General features: G+C 47.9%; 1 protein-coding gene across 1 annotated transcript in view; it reads left to right on the top strand.

The window, feature by feature from the left end:
* Positions 1-8,143: 8,143 nt before the first annotated feature.
* The window catches only part of IGFBP7 (insulin like growth factor binding protein 7), a 69,392-nt gene continuing 53,829 nt past the window's right edge, over positions 8,144-23,706 (top strand). The window contains exon 1 of the mRNA XM_072775186.1: positions 8,144-8,645. Within this exon, the coding sequence (XP_072631287.1) occupies positions 8,171-8,645 (475 nt within the window). The 5' untranslated portion in view covers positions 8,144-8,170. The remainder of the gene's footprint in view (positions 8,646-23,706) is intronic.

Here is a 23,706-nt window from a genome sequence, read left to right as displayed (position 1 = left end):
TCCACCTGTTGGGCTGAGTGCTAGAAATACAGCAATAGTAAATCAGTTTTTAAAGCCACCCATTCCTTGAGATTGCAGAGTCTGGTGGTTAGATCCAGGGCAGCAAAGCTGAGACAGGAGATGGGCCCAGGGGGGAGCCCACTGCGAGACCTGAGGGGTAGAGAGGGCTCTTCCCACAGACCCTGATGTGTGAGCAGAGACCCAAAGTATGAGGATGCTCTGGGACTCAGACCAGATTGCCACTGCCCTTTGAGAAGGACTTTTGTCCCCCCCCCCCAACACCCTCCAGCACTAACTGTTTTAAAAATAGACCCAAAAAGAAGAGAGAAAGAGACTGTGGCGGCCAAATTCCAAAGGAGCCCAGTCATTTCCTCCCACCCTGAAAGTCCCGGGAGAGAGAAAGGGCTGGGCAAAGGCAGAGCAGGACAGGGTGGACTGACCCGGAAAGGCTGGAGGCTGGGATGCGATGTCCTCACCCAAGGGAAGGAAGCTCTGGAGGCCAAATCCAGCTAGAGATTGGAAGCAGATAGAAGCACACCTGCGGTATGCACACGTGCGTGGAGAAGAGTGAAAGTAGACCCCGCAAGCAGCCAGCCCGGGACAAGAACTGAGACTCCTGCAGCTCAGGACCCCGAGGTCTACACCCGCAGGTGGGCGTCAGACCGCGCAGTCGAGTGGGGGCTTGGCTGCGGTTCCCAACTGCAATTCTCAGAAGGGAACCGGACAAAGGAGGAGGGGTTCAGTCCCAGAGAGAGAGAGAGAGAGAGAGAGAGAGAAGAGGTTCTGGGGAATGAGATAAATGCTCAGCTTCTCTAGGGAATTCCAGAAGGCAGAAACAAGGTGTGAGACGTCTAGAGAGGATGGCACGCTCAGGACATTGGAGTCTTTGAGTTTGGTATCAGCGAGGTCAAAGGGCAAGTCTAGGGATGCCCTTTGGGAAATTTAAAATACTCCCAAAATTTTTTAAGCAGTCTGGCGTGTTTCTTATCCACTGAAGGTGGTTAATCAACAGGATTTATTTAGGTCTAAACCTTCGATTGACCAGGGCTGCCTCGAGGGGCCCAGATTAAAAATTTCCTATGTTCTAATCGGTTTGATGCAGTTATACCAGAGAAGAGCTTTAACTGGGTCCCCAGTGAGCCTCTTCTTGCAAATGCTTGTGGTATAGAATTACATTAAGAATGTAACCGAAACAGATTTATCGAGCCATCTTCTGAGAGGCACATGAAGCTGGCCAGTGTTGCTTTCCCACCTTAAGCCAATTTCCTGGACTCCCCAATGTCCATGCCGTGGGGTCTCATGGCCAAAAAGGTGGAAGGCTTCCCACAGTCACCGTTGCCACATTGTCAAAGCCCCTCCTAATATTCCCACTGTGTACTAACAGGACACCTCAGTTGGGTCTACTTCCCTCCCTGGGGGCTGCTCAAGCCTCCGGTAGACTCCCCAGCTGTGGGCTAGCCTGTCGTACAAACTCCAGAGACCTGGGATCACACATAGAACATGAGCGATTTCACCAAAGGTCAAGGAGACACGAGTTCCTTTCTCCTAGAGTTGTATCCTCTCTTCCCTCTCTTGAATATCTGATCCCCAGATCACTTTTTCTGCAATAAGAAAATCACTGGGGAACCTCCCCGACCCCCCATCAAGCCAATCACCAGTAAGTACATCTCATGGGCTTCCAGAACCCGAGGCCAAGTAACACGAGGACAAAAATTTCACCTCTGAACCTTGGAGAAAACCTAAAAATGTTACTTCTCAACAAGGCATAGGAATATACTCAAGTGACCCAAGAGAATTCCACTCAACAAGAATCAAAAGAAGAGGGACTTTTTCCAGTATTCCCTTTAATCTGGCATATCAACATTTCTCTTAAAAAACAAGCATTTTAATAAAACATTAATGCTATGAGAAGGCAGTAATGAGGGAGGTGCCCTGGCATTGGGGATTTGGATCTGAAACTTGATAGCTCTAGATGGTGACAACACTGGAATTAGCTTGCTACTCACCCAAGAGGCTGACACACCAGCCAGGTACACTGCTGTAGTAGATAAAGTAACAGTCATGTCATTCGGTTATCAGCTTTTTAAAAAGTGAATCTTTAGCACCAGTGAAAGGAATGTTGTTATTCTACTCCCTTAACAAGTTTAAAAAAAAAAAAAAAGAAAAGAAAAGGAAAAGAAAAAGAAAAAAGCAGTATCAGTGAAGGAAAATTTGCTACTCAACATCTTAACCTCCTAGCTGATGATCTGTTCAGAAGGGAAAAGATCAAAGCTCTCGGGATAAAAATCCTCACAGACTTTCAGACACCCAGATAACCCCCTCAGAAGCATAAAGTTTTCCTCACAGTTAAGTTTGTGACTGAACCACTTATTCTCTGAAAATATTTTATTCATCCTTGTTTGATAGTCTCGGGCCTCTGACAACGATGAGGAGACATTCTTTATTTTTTATTTTTCTGCTTTGCCAAGGTGAGTTATGGAATCGGGCAACTGGAAGATGAATATGGGGGCACTGCATCATTTACCACCAAATGATCATATCATTTCCCCCATAACAAAAAAGGATGGAGCCTAATTATGGAATAACCCAAGGAGATTTCTTTCTACTTGTTGTCACAAGAAGCAATGCTTCTCTAATTTATTTTATAGGGGGATGCAAATGTAAAAGTCCGTGCTAATTCAAAGTTAAAGTGTAAAATAATGAATCTGAAGCCAGGAAATGAAGCTCCCAGAGATTTAACAGCCTCGTGTGATATATCTGGTATAGTGAGGATTAGAGCGTAAACCTAAATTTTCTTTGCACTTGTGTGTATTTGGAAGTTAGTTTATTTTTCAGTGACCTTCCAAAATCTTGAAAGGTTGTCAAATAATAGAGCAGAATCTGAGAGAGATCATCTTCTTTGATGATCTCTAAAAGTCCTTTAGGGGTCTCTGTGCCCCTGATGACTCATGATCCGGGCTAATGGCATGCTCCAGCTTCACCTCGCTTTCAATGACCTCTAGAGAGTCCTTCAAGTTCTGTGTCTCTAATATTGAATTTTATAGGCTTTTAATGCCTTTTCAATTATATCATTAGCTATTTCCCTGCATAGCTGTAGCTCTTTTAAGAGATCAGATGTGGAATGCTGATAAGAAATCGGTTTCTGTCCTTTATTAAACAATGAGATTTTATCATCGAGGGTCTTCATATAACAGAGAGAGAACCGACGTCAAGGGCTGACTCTAAGTCAAATTTCCGGCAGTGTCTCCGCAACAATGTGATATGATCACTAGGGAGGCCCCCCTTTACCTTTCTAGAACTATCCAAAGAGGATAGACCTGGTTTTATAAAGAATCAGCATGTCCAAAATCAAGCTCATCATCGTCTCCTAACACAACAGTGTGCCAACAGCAGCTTTCACCAGGTCTTCCAGGCCAGAAATGTCAAGGTTTCTCTTGCCTTCCTCTCACAGTTACTTTCAGAGGCCTGTGTATTAACGTCTTAAAAAAACCTCTCATCCTCTATATAGGGTCACTGCATGTCCCTCTTGTCCCAGGCAATCTTGATCTATGCCTGTTTGTCCCAGCATAATTGCGAACAGTACTCCCTTTTGCTCATGAAAGTGTCCAGGATGGACCTCATCCCTTCCCATCACAATTCACTTCAAGCCCTCATTGATTCCTGCCTGGATGGTAGTTGTAGTGGGCACTAATAGTTACCCTGCTGTCTTCTCTCTCGCCCACTGACTTTTTAAAAATTCTAAGTCAGAAAAAAAAAAAAAAATTCTAAGTCAGTGCCAGTTCTGTATCACACACAATGTTGGCACCGGGCTGGGCCTCCCTGTACGTCTGTGCAGTGTGCACACAGGAAGCGAGTGAGGCTGAAATTCAGCCCTCCCATCACCTGCTAGGCCCTATATTTTGGGGCAGGCTTGGTTCCCCTCCCAGGAGGAAGAGGCGACTTCTTGGCACAAAGGCACCATCTACATGCCAAGTCTTGCTCTCTCTATACTGCATCTGCCTGGGTGGCAGGCGCGGGGGCGGGGGGAGCTTTTTTCTAATTTACATAAAGACACTACAAAGACTAAAGGTAGCTCCTATTTTGTAAAAATTACACTCCTTCTTCAAGTCTATCCTATGTGAATCCATCCCTGTTTTCTGGACCAACCTTTCTACACTGCAAACCTGATCTTGCGTCTCCCCTGCATCCTTCAGCAGCTCACTGTCATCTATAAAGCTCCAATCCAAAGTCATGGGCGTGGTGTGCAAAACCCTTGGTCACCTCCTCTCTGCCTTCTCTCCAGAGTCATTTCTCCTCCCACACACCTTGCTTCAGCTATCCTGGACTTTATCCAGTTGTTGGGATGTGCCAAAATCATTTCCACTGGCTTCATCCTTTTCATGTGCTGTTTATCTGGGCTGGAATCATCATCCACACCCGTTCCCACCACCTGACAATCTACTTCCTGACGATGATGAAAGAAGGGGAGGGAGAGGAGGAGAAAATGAAATGATGATAGAGATGATGAATAATTATCACAACAGACAGTTAGAACAACTTTTCCTGTGCCTGGAAATGGAGCAGGATCCACACCCCCAAAACACAGATGCTATGTGTCTCCCCACATTCTAGAAAAGAGCCAGCAAGAACTGGAGCAGAGTGCTCCTCAGTGCTAAATGGCCTACAACAATCAACCCCACCCAGCACACTAACCCCTACTCTATAAAAGCAGGTTGAGTGAGAGCCTAGTGGAGGACACAGGCGGGTTCTCCTCCGCTTCCATGCCTACCCCCGGCTACCCAAAGAAGCCAAGGTGGGGGGAGCAGCCAATGTATCTGTGGTGTTTCCAGAAAAAGGGAGACAGATGTTCCATTTTCCAGTTAGATATCTGCTGGAGAGGCAGGGCACAGAGGGACACAGCAGAGGAGGCCGCATGGCTCCATGAGCTTCCCATAGATGCCACTGAAGTGTGCTGGCCGGGGAGTCTTGGAGATGCCCCACCAAGATGGGTGCTTGTCAGGTACATGGATCCATTGGCAGAGGGTTTGGGGGTGTGCTATGGGTTGGGGTGGGAAAATGTTGAGCTCAAATAAGACAGAAAAGAAGGAGCTGGAGGGCAAATCTCTCATGTGCCACTGCCCTTCATCCAAAGGCCACCAGGAGCACACCTATAGTCAAATAATTGGCTTTCTTACTCATTGTAGGAGAGAGAATGAGCTCCATATGGAACTGAGGGGTTCCCGCAGTTAAGAGGGTGTTAGAAAGAACCTATTACAGAATTTGGACTTTGGTTGAGTAATTTTGGGAAAGGTCTAAGGAAGCAGGAGTTTACTCTGAATGGAACAATTCTCTGATTATCTCAATAACTCTTATCTGTAGGGAAGGCAGATCCAAGTAAAAAAAATAATAAATGATAAAGTAAAAGACTTTTTTCCCCCAATTTTTTATTTAGATAAAGTAGCAGTCTTGTTTAGTGAGGGAGGGGGTGTTCAGTATTTTGTGGCTGGCACCTTGTCTACAGTAGGAAGAGGACCTTGCCTTTACGCCCTTGGAGGAAACCAACCCTCCCAGCATCTTGATCTTGGACTTCGAGACTCCAGAATTGGAAGAAAATTAATTTCTGCTTATTTAAGCTGCCTCATCTGTGGTATGCAGAAGGAGCCCGATGCCAGGACTTGATTCCAGGACCCCGGGATCACGACGTGAGCCCAAGGCAGACGCTCAACCACTGAGCCACCCAGGTGTCACTCACTCTCACCACTTCTATTCCACATTATACTGGAGGTTCTAACCAGAACAATTAGGCAAATAATAATAATTATAATAATAATAATAGAGGGTATCAAGATTAAACAGGAGGAAGCATAAAATTCTATTTGCAAATGACATAATCCCTTCTCCAACACCCAGGTGTTTCATCTCACTAGAACTGAAGCTGAATAGGTGGCAACATCTTCTTTTTTGGAAGCAAGGAGTTGCCAAATTTCTTTGTAAAGGCTCCATCTTCCTGCCGTTTCTTCTTCCTCTGAGTAGCCAGGTCTGTTCCTATTTTCAGGTGCTCCGCATTGGCGCTGTCACCACAGCCCAGGTGCCCCCTTCAATGATGAGAACCCCGCTTTCTCTCCTGCTCACTGGGCAGTGAGGGCCCCCAAAGGAACTCTACTGTCCCATGTGCCTGCTTTCTAACTGCTGGCTTGGATGCCGGGTTTCAAAACACCACACAGCTGTGGTCGGTGCCCCCCACCCCAAACGTGTAGAGCCTGAGGGCTTCATCTGGCTGCACACCCACCTGGGAGCTAACTTGATAAGCACCTGTACCGCCGCCTGCCTTTCTAACCCGCTCCCAAACCTCTCCCCCAAAACCCGGTGCAACTGGTGTGGCCTTATGTGGCCTCTCAACTAAACTCCTTGAACTGGGATCCTTGTTCTCAGGATCAGCTTCTGGGGACCCTAAAACTACAGCAGATAGTCAGAGTGGGTCATCATGAACCTAGTGGACCTTGACCAATGAATTCATAATGTTGCAACAGAAGAGGAAATATCAGAGTGCAATCTGCATTCGTTTCGATTTGGGACTGTATACCGGGTCACGAAACTCTATCTCACAGTGGGACAAAGGCAAGAATATTTAAGGAAACTCTCTCCAAAGACTTTTCATCGTTTTACAATCGTCATGTCAACATGTAACCTTTCAAACGAAAGTGCCACTTTTTCAGAATATCGGAGGCCAAAAAAGCAGTGCTGCTAGGTTTTCTGGTTAGGAGGATGCTTGGTTTTTTACTCCCTGATTACATTTTGCGATTGCATAATTCCCAGGAAAAAGTTTACAGGAATCCTAGTAAGGACGATGAGAGTGACATCCATATACTGCCGGTGGCATCGTGAACCGCACACTTTGAGTTAGCAATCCTAGAAATCCTTGGATTTATGCTAAGAAGAAAGAACTCTAAAGAACTAAAAGGTGACATGCAGAACGATGCACATGGCAGTGTTGTACGCTGGATAAAAATGGAAAGAATTTAAATGACTGCATAGGAAGGACGTGAAGGGCAGGCTCTCAGGAAAAGAGGCTTTACGGGTAAGTTGGCAGCGCACTTTACAGAAAGACGGAGGAAGAAACGCCAGTGGTTTAGATTAAAAATCTCATGGGATTAATGGTGACAATTGCTGCAGGTGCCTCCAGTGGGCACATGCAGCTGTGCCCCGTTCTCTGGAGAGCCAACGCAATCCAGAATGAACCTAAGGCAGTGAAACGGCTCTCGTGTTTGTACTCACGCTTAAAACTTGATTTGGGGGCAGCCCGGGGGGCTCAGCGGTTTAGCGCCGCCTTCGGCCTGGGGTGTGATCCTGGGGTCACAGGATCGAGTCCCGCGATGAGCTCCCTGCGTGGAGCCTGCTTCTCCCCCTGTGTCTCTCATGAATAAATAAATAAAATCTTTAAAAATTAATAAATAAAAATAAAACTTGACTTGGCATAAGAAAGCACAGGGTTGGCAATGATTTGTCCTCTTAGCCTGGCACCTAAGGCCACACCGAGCCTGTGGCCAATGGGGACACCAAACCCCATGCGGGGCCTTAAGCACCGATTGTTAAGAGCTTCCCAACCGCAGCGTCTTCAGTAGCGGGGTGTCCGGGGCCCCCGGAGACTTTACTAGGTCATCAGCTTGGGGGGCCTCGGGCGGGGCGGGGCGGGGGGCAGCGGAGGGGCGGCAAGAGCAGCGAGGGCAGCGCGGGCAGCGGGGGGCAGCGGGGGGGCGGCGAGGGCAGCAGGGGGCAGCGGGGGGCAGAGGAGGGGCGGCGAGGGCAGCAGGGGGCAGCGGAGCGGCGGCAAGGGCAGCAGGGGGCAGCGGGGGGCAGCGGAGGGGCGGCGAGGGCAGCGCGGGCAGTAGGGGGCAGCGGAGGGGCGGCGAGGGCAGCGGGGGGCAGCGCGGGGCAGTGCGGGGCAGCGGGGGTGGGCGGCGGGGGCGCGGGGAGGGGAGGCGCGGCGCCGGGAACCGCACGCGGGCCCCTGCCCCGGGCCGCGGACGCCCCGCCCCCCCCGCCAGCAGCAGCGCGCGGCAGCCGGGCGGTCCCGGGAGGGGGACCGCCCCGGGGAGGGGTTCCCGCGGCCGGGCCGGGCGGGGCGCCGGGTTTAAGGCTCGGGCCCGCGGGGCCCCCTCAGTCGCGCTCCCGCCCGCCGCCGCGCCCAGCCATGGAGCGGCCGCCGCTGCGCGCCCTGCTGCTCGGCGCCGCCGGGGTGCTGCTCCTGCTCCTGCCCCTCTCCTCTTCCTCCTCTTCGGACGCCTGCGGCCCCTGCGCGCCGGCCGCCTGCCCGCCCCTGCCCCCGCGGGGCTGCCCGCTGGGCGAGACCCGCGACGCGTGCGGCTGCTGCCCGGTGTGCGCGCGCGGCGAGGGCGAGCCGTGCGGGGGCGGCGGCGCCGGCAGGGGGCACTGCGCGCCGGGCATGGAGTGCGTGAAGAGCCGCAAGAGGCGGAAGGGTAAAGCCGGGGCAGCAGCCGGCGGCTCGGCGGCGAGCGGCGTGTGCGTGTGCAAGAGCCGCTACCCGGTGTGCGGCAGCGACGGCGTCACCTACCCCAGCGGCTGCCAGCTGCGCGCCGCCAGCCTGCGGGCCGAGAGCCGCGGGGAGAAGGCCGTCACCCAGGTCAGCAAGGGCACCTGCGAGCAAGGTGGGCACGCGCGCCGGCCCCGCCCCCGGCCCCGCCCCGCCCCCGCCCCCGCCCCGCCCCGCCCCCGGCCTTGGCTCCCCCTGGCGGAGCGCGCCCGCCGAGCCCCGACGGCTGCAGGCGCGGCGGACGGGCTGCGGGGCGCGGCGCCCCCTCTTCCCTGCCTCTCTCTTTCTTCTCTTTCTTTTCTTTTGCTGGTTTTATTTTGGAAGCCGGTTGCGCGCGCCAGAGGCGAGGATGCGGCGGGGCGAGCGTGCGCGGACCCCGGTGCCCCCCCCCCCCGCCCGCGCTAAACAGCTGGCGCGGCCCCCGCTGCCGGGAAACGCCGGGGCCGCCGCCTCCGGGGTCCTCCCGCCCGGGCTCGGGGCGACGGCGGGGCCGGGGCGGGGCGGCCGGACGGGACCGGGGGGCGACGAGCGCCCGAGCCAGGGCGTCCCGCGGAGTCGCTCGCCGCGCGCGTCCGATGGGCTCGAGTGCCCTGTAAACGTTGGGTTTCGTTCACTTACTGCGAACGAAAGATCCTCAAAGAATAATCTGGCCCCTTATCTGTGGGCCAGAAGCACAAACTGCTGCAGGAATGTTTTAATGGTGTCGCTTGTATCCTGAACCTTCTGGCCGGTTTTGTTCTTTCGTGTCCCCTTTTTTGGGGCCTTCATCCCCCAGGATGCGCTGTTCAGCAGGAATGCCTTTGAGGCTGTTTTATTTCCGGGCAGGTCCAAACTTGCCATAAAAGAAAGGGGAAAATAAATAAGAGTCTGGACTTGTAAGGAGGAGAAGGGGAAAAAAAAAAAAAAAAAAACAACCTCAGGTTTTAACTCTGTCTGAAATAACATTTTCCATAGGCAGTAACTTCAAGGGAGAGTTAGAGCCAACCTTGGCAGCCCCTCTCCTGGCCCCTGCCAGTGTAGAAAAAAGGAAGGGAGGCGGTTCTCCTGAAATGACAGGAGCAGTTGCTTCTTTAGAGCACAGCTCAGGCTTTCTCCACACTTTCCAAATAATTCTTTTTTTAGAGTTCTTCCCAGAACTCCGTGCTCTGATGAGTCCTATGTCACTAATTTCAGAGTTCACCCCCGAAAGCCTTGAATTGTGTAACTTACGGTTGACTCTTTATATTATGGTCACCTTAAGCTTAGAAAATCACCACCCAGACTAATTCACAGTACTTTTCCAACAGGAATGGTCATGTCTTCTTTTGGATCTCATTTATCAGTCCTACCCTGAAAGAAGTGTGTGGGGTTTAAAAACTCATTCCACATACTGAGATTTTCTTAGAAACATTCCAAGGGGACTTTTTCCCCATAGTCCTTCAAATTCCTGGTTATCAGAGCAGAAGGTTAGCTTGGTGATTGTTTAAGCATTGTTGCCGGTTCTGGCCGGTAGCTGGTTTTATCCCTTTTTCTCTCCTGCTATGTGCATCCCTAAACGCACAGTGGGATTATAAGATCTTGAGACTGATAGTCCTGTAGAACTGTTCCTATCACCTCCATGTACACCCTGTTCCTTAGCATCTTTCCAGACTGCAAACCCCATGAAGATGCGGACCTTGTTTTTCTTTTTGTTGGGGGGGGGGGGGTGGCACGGAATGTTAAGAGAACTAGCATCTAAAACGGAAAACCCTGACATAAATTAGCCTTTTCTTCCCAATCTAAATTTAGAGATATGGGGTCTAGGGCCTGGGACCATTTATGGGAGGAATGCCAGAGAAAGCAGAAAAGAATGTGAAGCCTACCAGTGTACTTTTCTACAACAGAGACAAATGGGGCTAAAGCCATACATGTTAATACATTTTTCCTGACGTGGATGTGTTTTGACAATTACAGAGGCAAGCCGGACAGAGTGCCGTTTATTTCTGTGCCATTTGGTACTGGGGCTCTGCAAAGAATAGGAAATGCGTTTGCTAGCTTTCTCCAGCCATTTCCACCCCAAGAAGAAACTTGAGTTATGCTTCCTTGAGTATTTAGAGGAAGGGGGCATTGCTGTTCATCTCGTTAGCCAACGTTTATTGAGCATCTAGCACACATCAGCACGGTGTCTCTACAGCCAAGGATGCACCAACAGATCTGGTCGTGCTAATTAAAAGTATCCTAATTAATTAATTACAATAAATAAAATAAATAAAATAAAAGGATCCATACAGGTTGCAACCGCTCCTCCCTGAGTGGTTTCCTTAGAGCCCTGGAGACACTCCCAATCGTCCCCTTCCTTTCTGAGATCACCACTTAACCATATAGGAAAAGAACTTCCTCTGCTTGTTTTCTGTACCTGTGATAAGAGGCAAAGCCATCTTCTTGAAGATATGTCCAGAGGTAATGAGCTAATAATCTCAAACCTTGGAACTGCCATCACAAATTTAGTGCCGTTAGATCTTACTGAGGTCCCTGATGTCATGAGTAACTGGAAGAGGGGATTTGACAGTTCAGTTTAATAAGGACTTATTATAGACGTGCTGAGATCTATAATAAAATCACACAGTTGGAAGAGAATATGGTGCTCCTTTATTCCGTTTCTTGGTTAACACCTTTTGTTTGTGGTCTTTTAAATCTGAGCTTCTTGGCAATTCCATTTCCAGTGGTCTTACGTTTCTGTTTAGTGCTTTTAGGACCAAGTTCAAACTACCTGGCTGGGCATACGAGGCTCTTTACCATAACTGTATTATTTTGGCTTCTCCTCTCCAACCCCCTTATGGTCCAGCCACTGTAAGCGCTGCTGTTTGCTATTATTTGCAATCACACCCTCACCCTCACTATCTCTCCACCCTTTGAACGCCAGGCCTTCCAGAACTGGCCCATATCCCTTTCTCCATGAAGCTCCTTAACACCCCTGTCCTTCTCCACCCACCCTCTATCCCCATAATGATGTCCTTCTCCTCCTTTGGTTCTCTGTAGGCATCCAGCCATTTTTCAACAGTATTTATTGCAGACATACTGTGTATATGTAAGCAAGAGGCGTTCTAGCAGAAATAGTAAGACACTGAGCTCTAGAGCCAGACTCCTGGGTGTGAATCTCAACCCTGTCACTTATCCTTAGGCGAGTCGCTTGACCTCTTAGGACCGGGTTTTCTCGCCTGTAATAAAACGATTCTAACCAGACCTATCTCAGAGTTGCTGTTAAGACTCATTATAAGGGAAAGGAGGGGAACTGGGTGGGGAAAAATTAGGGAGACAAACCATGAGAGACTCCTAAGTCTGGGAAACAAAGGGTTGCAGAAGGGGGGGGAATGGGGTAACTGGGTGATGGGCACTAAGGAGGACACTTGATGGGATGAACACTGGGCATTATACTGTATGTTAGCAAATTGAATTTAGACTTAAAAATTTTTTTTTTAAAGATTCAGTGTTGTGGAGGTTATCCATAGCAAGCACTCAATAAATGTTCATTGTCATTATGGAACTTGAAAGTAAGCTCCATGAGGAAAGGGCATTTTTGCTCCTGATCTATGCCTACATCAAGTGTGTTTTAAACATACGTTGAATGAGTGTATGAATTTGCCAGGCATTCTTCTAGTCTCAGGGCAAGCAGCCTGAAATAAAATAAACAAGATCCCTCTCTCACGGCTTTTACTCTAAGCTTTAGACAGAAACAAACCTTTTCATTTGATAGCATGTCCTGTGAAGAATGCACCACAGGAAAATGGGATGGAGGCTAGGGGTGGATGAGCAGTGTTAAGTGGGGTGGGCCACGCCATGCAGAGGATCCATGTGGGGATTTCAGCAAAGGGACCAGAATTCCTGAGGGAAACACAAGCTCTGCTAGTTAGTATAGCATTCCCCATGGTCTCCAAAGGGCTCTTTGAATGTCTGTCTCCCCCCTCCACCCCCACTAGGAGCATCCTAAAAGAAGACGGACTCCACCTTATAATAAGTATTTATAAATACAGTGGCGGGATCCCTGGGTGGCGCAGCGGTTTGGCGCCTGCCTTTGGCCCAGGGCGCGATCCTGGAGACCCGGGATCGAATCCCATGTCGGGCTCCCGGTGCATGGAGCCTGCTTCTCCCTCTGCCTCTCTCTCTCTCTCTCTCTCTCTCTCTGTCTCTGATGACTATCATAAATAAATAAAAATTAAAAAAAAAAATACAGTGGCTGGTGGATAATTGGACACTTTGTAAATATTTGTGATTAAACAAAAGAATCCATGTAAGAAAGAGCCTTCCCATTTGGAAATGCAGGGTATGGACTCTCCTGCCTGCCTGTTCTCTTTTCTCCTTGTATATTGTGCCTTCCTCAAGTCCAGGCCAGTGAATACATCTGACTGTTGACTCCTCTTCCCTTCCCCGGCTATCCTGAACTCTAACATTAGGTAATCACATTCCCCACCCCCCAAATCCCAACATTTCTCCGTCCCCACTGTGGTAAGGATTAGGTTCAGAGCTGCAGAAACTGTTCTGCAAATAGAAAAAGCTTCAGTAAAAGATTGTGGTTTTCAGAAACTCCTTTTGTTTGATGGATTTTATTTTATTTTTTTAATTTTATTTATTTATTTACGATAGTCACACAGAGAAAGAGAGAGAGGCAGAGACACAGGCAGAGGGAGAAGCAGGCTCCATGCACCGGGAGCCCGACGTGGGATTCGATCCCGGGTCTCCAGGATCGCGCCCTGGGCCAAAGGCAGGCGCCAAACCGCTGCGCCACCCAGGGATCCCTGTTTGATGGATTTTAAACATTCAGTCTTTGAGAAGCTCATTTTAATGTTGATAGGCCATCATTTAAATGTCCATGTCCTATTACCAGCCGCCAATGAGTTATGAACTTGCGATATCGTGATTTATAATGAATGTATGTGTGATCATCCTCCCTGTTTCTGCAGCGAAGCTCCTAAAGTCCTTGGAATCTCTCAAGTGTGGAGAGTGAAACAAAAAAATAAATAAATAGGGATCCCTGGGTGGCTCAGCGGTTATGCACCTGCCTTCAGCCCAGGGTGTGATCTTGGAGACCCAGGATCAAATCCCACATTGGGCTCCTGCCTGCTTCTCCCTCTGCCTGTGTCTCTGCCTCTCTCTCTCTCTCTCTCTCTCTCTCGAATAAATAAATAAAATCTTTAATATAAATAAATAAATAAATAAATAAATAAATAAAGTGTGGAGAGTTATCAGGGTAGTTTTTGTTATGTTAATGAGTGACTTTGGGACCAAGGAGGGTGCTGGCTGCCTGCCAGTGGAACCAACCACTTGATTATTGGGTGGGAACTTTCAGACCCACCCACCCACCCCTATCTCCTGGGAGGACAGAGGGGCCGGAGATTGAGTTCAATCACCAATGATTGTCATTGAATCAATAATACATAGTGATGAAGCCTCCACAAATACCCAGAAGGGTCGGGTTCAGAGAGCTTCTGGATTGGTGGACATGTGGAGATGCTGGGAGAGTGGCCCTCCTGGACAGGGCATGGAAGCTCTATACCCCTTCCCCCATACCTTGCCCTACACATCTCTTCTGTCTGGCTCTTCCTGAGTTGTATTGTTGTATAATAAACCAATAGTTTTTTAAGCAAAATGTTTCTCTGAGTTCTGTGAGCCACACTTGCAAATTAATTGAACCCAAGGAGGGAGTGGTTGGAACCACCAATCGGTAAGCAACCAGAAGGGCAGGTGGCAAACTGGACTTGCAATAGGCATCTGAAGTCCTGTGGGACTGAGCTGTGGGATCTTATGCTATCTCCAGGTAGATAGTGTCAGAAAAGGATTTTAGGTCACCCTGCTGGTGTCAAAGAATTGGCACTGGTGTCAGAATTGTAGAACTTTATCAAAAGTTGAAACAGGGATTCCAAAATTATTAATGGTCTGGTTTATCTGCAGGGATGGGGGGAATGGAAGTCCGTGCAATACTTTGTTAAACTGACACAGTTCTACAATAAGATGGTCCCAGAGCCCAGAGGAGAGGGATCCTTAACCCAGATTTGTAGGAAAAGAGCCAGGAAAGAATTCCTGGGAAAATAAGGTCCTGAGACAAGAATGTACAGGAACTGGCTGCAGAAGAGCTGGCATGGGAGTTGGAATGGACTTAGAAGGGAGATGAGAAGGGTATCAGCTGTGGAAGGACTAGCACGTGGTTCCATGGGGCTGCCTTGCGGAGAGAGAGCGAACTATCCAGTTCGCTGGCAGCTGGACCGTTGGCAGAGTCCAGTGATGGAGAAATTTAGATGCATCAAAGTTTAGAGGTGATCCCAAGAGTAGTGGAACCTATTGAGTGCTGCTGTTGGATTTATGTTTTTTAAAAATCTGTATTGGTAGGGGCGCCTGGGTGGCTCAGTCGGTTAAGTGTCGACCTTTAGCTCAGATCATGATCCCAGAGTCCTAGGTTCGGGATCAAGCCCTGCATTGGGCTCCCTGCTCAGTGGGGAGTCTGCTTCCCCCTCTGCCCCTCACCCCACTTGCTTGCTCTTTCTCTCTCTCTCAAATAAATATATAAAAATCTTTTTTAAAAAAATCTGTGTTGACAACCATTAGAATGGATTGGAAAGGGGCAAGACTTGCAGTCAGACTCCCATTAGGAAGCTATTAAAGTAATCCCAACAGGAGATGCCTAGACTTCTTCACAAGACCTTAAGTTTCTCAGATCTTAGAAGCATTGTCAGATCTGGGTTCCTAACCTACCATGACAAGCTGTGTGTTCCTTGGGATAGAGGAGCCCATTGTGCCTCACTTTACAAAGTGCCCTCACGTCACTAGCTCATTAGCCAGCCCTGCTCCCGAATTACAGCCCCTTGCTCATTTCTGGAAGCTCTTCCTTTCTCTCCACAATCCCCATTCCTCTCTCTCCTTTCAAATCAGAAACCAAAAAAGTCACATCCCCCCAAAAAAGTCTACCCCAGCCCAATAGAAATACTTTAAATATTTTTTCTGGCCTCCTTTGTCCTCCTTGAGCACAGAAACCTGAGGGCCTTGGTTCCTTCTTATTTTATCTAGTTTTAATCACTACATTTCAGGAAAGATTTGAAAACCCGAAGAAGCTTTAGAAAAGCTAATAGGCAGCCTTGGAAAAAGGTCTAAAGGACTTAAGATTTTTTTTCTAGGAAAGGAATCCAAAGAACAAGTTAATGTTTCTTCATGGTTGGGGAATGAGTTATTAAATGGAAGGTGCCAGACCCGTTCTACAATTCCTCAGGAGATGGAATTAAACGGCCTGGAATTAAGTAGCCATGAGGCACATTTAGATTACCCAGTAGGAAGAACTTGCTCGTAAAAAAAAAAAAAAAAAAAAAAAAAAACAACACTGCTCCTGTTGGGAGGCCAGAGCATTCTGTTTGAAAGATTCTCTCATGGAGAGCTGAGAGAGAACTCAAGTGAGGAAGGGAAGCATGTGGAAGAGGCTGTTACAAGTTTTAAAATCTTTGATCCTTGGTGTGCCTGGGTGGCTCAGTGAGTTAAGCACCCGCCTTCGGCTCAGGTACATGATCCTGGGGTCCTGGGATCAAGATCGAGCTCCGCATCAGGCTCCTTGCTCAGCGGGGAGTCTACTTCTCCCTCTGCCTCTTATCCTACTCATGATCTCTCTCTCTCTCTATCTCTATTTCTATCTCTTTCTCTCTCTCAAATAAATAAAGTCCTTTTAAAAAATTAAAATCTTTGATATTCTAGAGCTATGAGATAGAATGATTGAGCTAAGCAGGCATCTATTGACACCACTAAATATGATTTCCATCCTTCCCCTAGAGCCTGCCCCCTGGGTTTACTGCACACTTGCCTTCTACGAGAAGCTGCCTTATAAGGCTCTCTTTCAGTAGTTTAGTGACAAAACTCTCTTGGACGGAGCCCAAGGCCAGCCAGCCTGCCTTCATTCTAAATTCCTCCCCACAGTGGATAAGATTATGGAGCTTCCTTTACCTCGAGCTACCCCACAAATGATCTCACCTCGTCTGTGTTTTTAATTGTAAGACAACCTCTTGTTTTTAGCAGCTATTAAAAAGGAACCTGAATTGTCAAAAGAACTTTTAAGCCAGGGAACATATGAATGTAACCTTTTTTTTTTTTTGTAATTTAGATCCAGGAGTGGCACTGTTAGAAAGATTTGAGATGGGAGAAGGCTTGTGACTGTATAAACAATTGTCAGTTTATTTTTAGGCAATTCTGAAGATTTCCCGGTGAGACCTTTTACTCTTCAGGAAGGTGGGTGGGAGGGACTAGAAAGGTCTAAGGAAAGCTTTCCCAAGGCTCTTCTGGGTGAGTTTTTCAGGTGGATAAGACCCACCACCCCACTAGCCCACAAAGCGTACAAAAGAGAGTGAAGAGCTCTGGAGAAAGCCAGGGTTGATCTTGGGTGGGGGAGCAGGGAAGGATTTTTCTCTTTTTTACTTCAAATTGATATAAATAGTTCATGGTGTATTGAGTTCAAATAGTTGAACTCTTTTTTTTTTTTAAGATTTTATTTATTCATGAGACACACAGAGAGGGGCAGAGACACAGGCAGAGGGAGAAGCGAGACTCGATCCCTGGACCCTGGGATCATGACCTGAGCCAACTGAGCCATCTAGGTGCCCCTGAAAAAGTTGGATTCTATCTCAAGTTGGATTAATGGCAGAATGATCTGGAGCCTTTGAACAAGCTTATTTATTGAATTGACATTACCCTTCTACAAAGGAGGGCTGGTGCGGTTGACAAGGAACAGCTGGAGCAGGGGGTCGCCCCACTTAGTGCCTCTACCCAGAGAGGTCACCAGAGAGAGGAGCCAGCTGTGGACCGGGCCGCACCCAGAAGCAGGCTGAGGTGGCATAGAAGTTCTGTGTCTGAAAAGGAAGAATGGTTCAGACCTGGTGAGACAGACCTAGTAACCCAGTGTTGACAGAGCCACGTTCATACGGTTGTGGCTTTACTCACTTACAGTAGGAGGGCCAAGGACAAGCCGGCACGTTCCAAGTAGAGTTTCCTGTGAAAAAGCAGCACCCTCAAAACTTCGAAATGACACATTTAATTAATTGCGAAGGTCAAATTAAAGAACAGATACGAAATAGCTGTGAAGTGTGTAGCACCAAACAAATGTCAAGAGTCATTGACTAGACTAAACTCCTTTGGGGCAAGAGCTCTCCTTGGGGCCTTGTAGGTGGTGAGTCACTGATGTTTGTCGGTAACTCAGAGTTAACTGGGGGCTTCTGTGGATGTCTGCTCCTTTGCCACTCACAGCAGCCTTGGAAGGTAAGGGGAGTCCTCCAGTTTCCAGATAAGGCCCTGAAGGTCAGCCATCACACAGCCAGGAAACCGCATTTCTGGTGTGTAAATCTAGGTATCTTATAGGCTTGCTGTTCAGAGTGTGGCACGTAGACCTATAGCATCTGCTCTCTGCACTTTCTCTTCTGTAAACCTAGAGAGTTATTTCAAAATGAACAGTTTAAAACAAGAGTCAAGGGGCACCTGGGTGGCTCAGTCGGTTGGGTGTCTGGCTTCAGCTCAGGTCATGATGCCAGGGTCCTGGGTTCGAGCCCCACATTGGGCTCCCTGCTTGGGGAGGGGAGACTGTTTCTCCCTCTACCCCTCACCCCGTTTGTGTTCTCACTGTCTCTCTCCTTCTGTCTCTGACTCTACCTCTCTCTCACTGTCTCTCTTCTCGCTCTCTCTCTTACTGTCTCATAAATCTTTTAAAAAAAGACTTTAATGAGTTTATCTTGCTTATATTTTTCTCTTTGATGAATTGAGGGGGGTATATGATAGATTCCTGTGTCAATAGCTCTAAAAGAGTTCTTTCAATGAGCATAAAATAGAAACTCTTTATGATAACAAAGTTGACGTCTTAGTTTATTGGCTCTTTGTGGTAAGGTGATGTACCTTATAATAAATGTCCTATTACATTCAATGGAAGATGGTATTTCTTACAGGAGTGCATCCGAGGGGCCCCCTCATGGATACCTGAGCTCAGTCTTGCGTCTCCTTCCAGGTCCAAACTGGGGAGTCTCCTCAGTTGCAGCCCAGAGGCTTTGGAGGGCCAGGGTGCTGGGAGCAGCTGGCCTGAATCTTTTCCCGAACAGGACCTCTTGGAGCATAACGGTTGTGCGTGGTGTTTGATCACTTGCCAGGCCTCTGGGTAACTCCGAGTGGACTGAAGGAGGAGGAAAATCACTAAGCTAACTGTCAACACGCTCGAGTGTTCGCTTTCACCTGAAGTCTTAGCTCTGAGCCCTGCCTGGGCCCTGCCCCCAGCACCACTCTGGCCTCCGTTTTCCCGCCTGGGATAATATTTACTCCACATCTAAGCTGTGATTCATCCTAGGCCTACTCTTTAGGGATCGAAGCATCGTTTTGTCAGTCAGGTGATGACTTGCCAAAGAAGGCAAGCCCTTGTAGGGGCTTGAGGACTCCAGAATAATCCATTTTGACTTTCTGAGAGGAAAAAAGAGCATACTTTAATATTCTGACAGGCAGAAATGCAGCTGACTTCAATCACTCCCTTCTTTCATGCTGTTTTTCTTGAAGGAGGGACGTCTCCTGCCTTCTCGGAGGCTTGTCTTTTCCCTGAGTGAGAAAGGCTCAAAGACATTTCATTTACATCACGACAGATGAGCCGGCCAGCGGTCAAGTGGTTGAATCAGGAAAGCTTTAGATCTAACATCTGTTCTGCTCTCTTCTGGCCTGACCCCAAGCGAGGGAGAAAATTTTATCAAGGAATAGATCTACTGGAACATTCAGAAGGTTTTGAAAGAGACCACACAGAAGCGAGGCTTTAGGAATTTGTCTGGGAAGCCCGAGCCTGCAGGATGCAAAGCCCGCTCCTTCTCCCTGGGAGCTTTCAGAACTTCATGCTCCGGGAACAGGAACCCGAAAGTGAACTTCAGTAGCAGCTGCAGCAATTCCCCTGCAGCCCCGGCTTCCGAAGGACCCCCCCTTGGGGAGGCTGTGCCGCCTGTGACCCAGAATGAAATGCTGAGGCGGCAGGCCGCTCCCAGTTAGAGGAGGCGAGGGGACGGGCTGCTAGTTAGAGACGCCCAGCCCTGCTGGGGAGTGCAGGCCGGCCCAGAGCAAGACGCTGCTCGAGTTTGGACAGGCCAGAGCTTCAGAGCCGGAGGCCCTTGAGAGCAGGAGGGAGAAGCGGATGCAGCTTGGCCCTTTCTGCACCACCAAGCCTTTGGTTCACCAGGAGAGAGCTGCCAGGGCTGGGGCAGGCCCGTTGGGACCCAGCTGTGATGTGGGGCAGCGAGCCTCCCTCACTCCTGCCTCCTCGGAGGCCTCTTGCTTTTTGCTCTCTCTGCCTGGCCTGGCCTTGCCTGCTGCCCTTTTCTCCTGCCCCAGCACGAAGAAGGATGGTTTTCTCTCCCCAGCCCTCACCCTTCGTGAGTTCCAGAGCTCGGCCAGCAACTTTATAAATGATGAACTCTGCTCAGTCCACTCCCCCAACTGCACCCCCAGACGCATGAGCTGCACCTGGCATTCCCCCGTAGAGCGCGAATAAGCAAGAAGCAAGAATAATGCCACGTCTCAAGGCCCGTGTTAACCAGGAGATGGTTGTCCTTTTCTTGATGAAGTTTTCTTGGGATGAAGTTTATTCAGATGCTTTAGGATCCCAATTTATCCTATGTATCAGCCCAAACCCAGTGGCCTCCTCCAGGTCTAGCCTAGGGGGTAGGGGATACAGCCATAACCCCCTGGTGACCGTGGGCTTGATAGGTCTCCAAGGCTCACCCCCGGCTGGACCCTACCAATTGTCTTCAGTTCTTAAGACTTCTGGGTCACCCAGCAGCCAAAATGATACACGTGACAAAATACAGTGGAATGGTTAAGGATGTGAACTTTGGAGTCAGACCCCGTGAGCCAAATCCCCCTTTGCCACTTAACTACTTGTGGGACCCTAACCTCCTTGATTCGTAGTTTTTTTTTTTTTATTGCAAAGCAGGTATAATATTAATGTCTGCCACTTAGGGAACATGAGTGAGCTAATACATGAAAAGCATTGGTATCCGGCACATAGAAAAGTCTCATTAAATGCTGTTTCATTTCCGCTTTTATTGTTACTAGCATTATAAACCCTTATACAATTTAGTTTGTAAGTGACTAGACTGTGGCATGTTGATGTCTTTTTTTTTTTCTTTCTAAGAGGGAGAGGAGGAGGGGCAGAGAGAGAGAGAATCTTAAGCAGGCTCCACATCCAGCTCAGAGCCCAATACGGGGCTCAATCTCACAACCCTGAGTTCATGATCTGAGCTGAGATCAAGAATTGGACACAGCCAACTGAGCTACTACCCAAGTGCCCCTGACAGGTCGATGTCTTACTTTGAACAATCCAAATGTAATACTGCCTTATGTATCTCCCAAGTTAGATCTGAAACCTGTATTTAGGTCTATGCAAACAAAATGGCAGGATGACTTTGTGATAAACAAATCCCTGAAAACTCATCTACCTCTTGTTCTTGCTCTTCAAGTATTTTAGGACAGGGAGTTCTGCTCCATCTCCAGGAGATCCCAGAGCCAAATGCAAACAGTCACATGGGAGCCACCCAGGATGCTGGCCAGAGGGTTCACTTTGCTTTACAGCATGGAATATTTCCATCTTCTGTGTCACACACTTTTTTTTTTTCTAATAGCACCTTTCAGGTATAGAGGATATTTTAGAATCAAAGGACACTCAAATTAGTTTTTTTTTTTTTAAGATTTTATTAATTTGAGAGAGAGCATGGATGGAGAGAGGGAGAAGCAGACTCCTTATTGAGCAGGGAGCCTGATGCAGAGCATGATCCCAGGACCCCGAGATCATGACCTGAGTGGAAGTCATCCACTTAACAGACTGAGCCACCCAGGCACCCAAAGGACACTCAAATTAAGTAATTATTGGTCTGTTTCTTCCTTGTATATATAGGAAATGTTTTGGGGTTATGTTGGTTGGTTCATTAAAAACAAATCAGAGAGACTGGCTCCAAAGAGAAACATAAACCCAAATCAGAGATTGGCCAAGAGTATGATTAGTATTGGGTACATGTTGGGTATTAGGCTTGACCGCTGAAGACTTATTGGTGGAAATAATAAAACCCTTTGCTTGCAATTCATGTATGTCCTTTTTGGCTTTCACCTGTAGCCTCAGCTTAGTAAGAACTCCTTTTAAAAATCAAAACACTTGGGACCCCTAGGTGGCTCAGTGGTTGAGCTCCTGCCTCTGGCTCAGGTGATGTTCCCAGGGTCCTGGGATCAAGTCCTGCATCAGGCTCCCCGCAGGAAGCCTACTTCTCCCTCTCCCTCTGCCTCTCTCTCTCTCTCTGGCTCTTTCATTATAAATAAAAATCTTTTTATTTATTTTTAAACATTTAGCTATAAACAGACAAGTTTAGACTCAAGAAGGTATCCACGTAGGTGGGTTCTTTGCGACTACTCAAAAAATGATGCCGTCAACCTCCCAGCAGAGGGTGGAGAGCAGAAGAGAGGAGGGTATGGAGAGGAAATTTAGGAAGCTAGGTAACTTTTCAGATCCACCAGCTTCAGCAGTTTTGAGTGAAATAGAACACTGGACCCACCAACTCTTGGCACACACTGTGTGCTCCGACACATTCTAAAGCGATGGTTCTTGACCTTGGCTGGATGTCACAATCACCTGGGGAGTTTTATAAAATTCTGATGCCTGAGTTCTACTGCAAAATTCTGATGTAATTGGCTTAATTGGGCATCAGGATTTTTAAAAACTCCTAGGTGATTTAATGTCCAGGCCAGGTTCAGAACCATTGTTCTAAAAGGACTTCAGGTGACTTTGGAGGTACATCGTTTCCTTCGATTAATCACGATATTGATGGACCAATTTTTGCTCCATTTATCTGCACATAATGTTTCGCAGCAGGACAATTTTTCAGAATATCTATTTTACCTTGGGAAGCGGAAGCCCTCGAAAACACGAGCACTCAGTACAGTGCAAGCGGCATGGTAGTTTGGCTGCTGCTTATCTCCTTGGCTATTTCAGTGCAGTTTTATGAGTCAGAATGGAAATATTCCTACATTTACTGGTATTTGTTGGTATTAATAAAAGTTGGAGTGCCACAGTACTTTAAGTACTAACCTGAAGCCATACGACTCAATCGTTCAGTCCTGTCCCTAGAATATAAGTTCCATGAGCCTAGTGCTTCTTATCTGTTTTGTTCAGTTTTTAATCCCCAGTGTCTAAATAGTCCTATGGATAAGATAGTAGGTATTCAATACACACTTGTTGAGTAAATTAATGAATAAGAGTGGATTAGAATGTGTCCTATGGGAAAGGGGAACCTTCACACAGGTGGATGCCCACCTCTCTCCCCGTCCCTCCCTATTCAGGATCTCCAATGGGGAGAGGTGATGGTCCAGCCTAGAGGGGAATCTTTTGTCCCTTGGCCGAGTGTCCCAGTTGTCATCTTCTCACATTGCCCTTTATACTTACATCCTGCCGTCACAAAAACCCTGAGACTGAGAGTAAATGTTCAGTTTGATTATATCATCTCCCTCAGTCACCTCCCAGGCAGTGGCTCTGTGACCTAAGGAAAGTTACTTAACCTCTCTGAGCATCAGTTTTCTCATCTGTAAAATGAAGATACTACCTACCTCACAAGCTGGTTGTGAGAGTTACATGAGTGAATGTATTTTAACTGTCTAGCACAGTGTTTGACCCACAATTGGCCCTTAATAAAGGTTACTTCTAGTCTGTTTTCCCCTTCGGTGAAACGGCAACAGAGGAAGACACAAATTCAGTTCGTTCCCATTATTTGTGGTAATGCAGACACTGAATTAGTGAGTACTGAACCATTGCTCTTAGGGGCAACAGACTTAAGTTCCTGATCACATTTTCATTAATCGGTACATGTGTATTTGTTTTATGTGTATTTCTGCTTACAGACACTTTATTTAATACGTATTGTTGATTTATTTGCACTGAACTCAGGCCAACAACCTGTAACTCCTGCCGGAGTGAAGCATTTCTAACACACACTTTCTCTGTAAGACAGGTAGCCTTTTCTTGCTGGAACACTAGACAGCACTTCAGCACTACGCTTGGGGACCATTTTAAACAGTGAAATCACCAACAGGAAACAAAAAAATGCAAAAAAAAAAAAAAGTGGCAATAATAGACTGTGAAGGGGATTCTTGTTTACAGTGTGAGAGCTGAAACGAGCAGTTTGGCCTTGTTTGACCTCAGCTGG

Source organism: Canis lupus, chromosome 14, assembly GCF_048164855.1.
Source record: "Canis lupus baileyi chromosome 14, mCanLup2.hap1, whole genome shotgun sequence".
Classification (NCBI taxonomy): Eukaryota; Metazoa; Chordata; class Mammalia; order Carnivora; family Canidae; genus Canis; species Canis lupus.
Note: the sequence above shows the minus strand (reverse complement) of the source record. Positions and strands in the feature narration are given on the sequence as shown.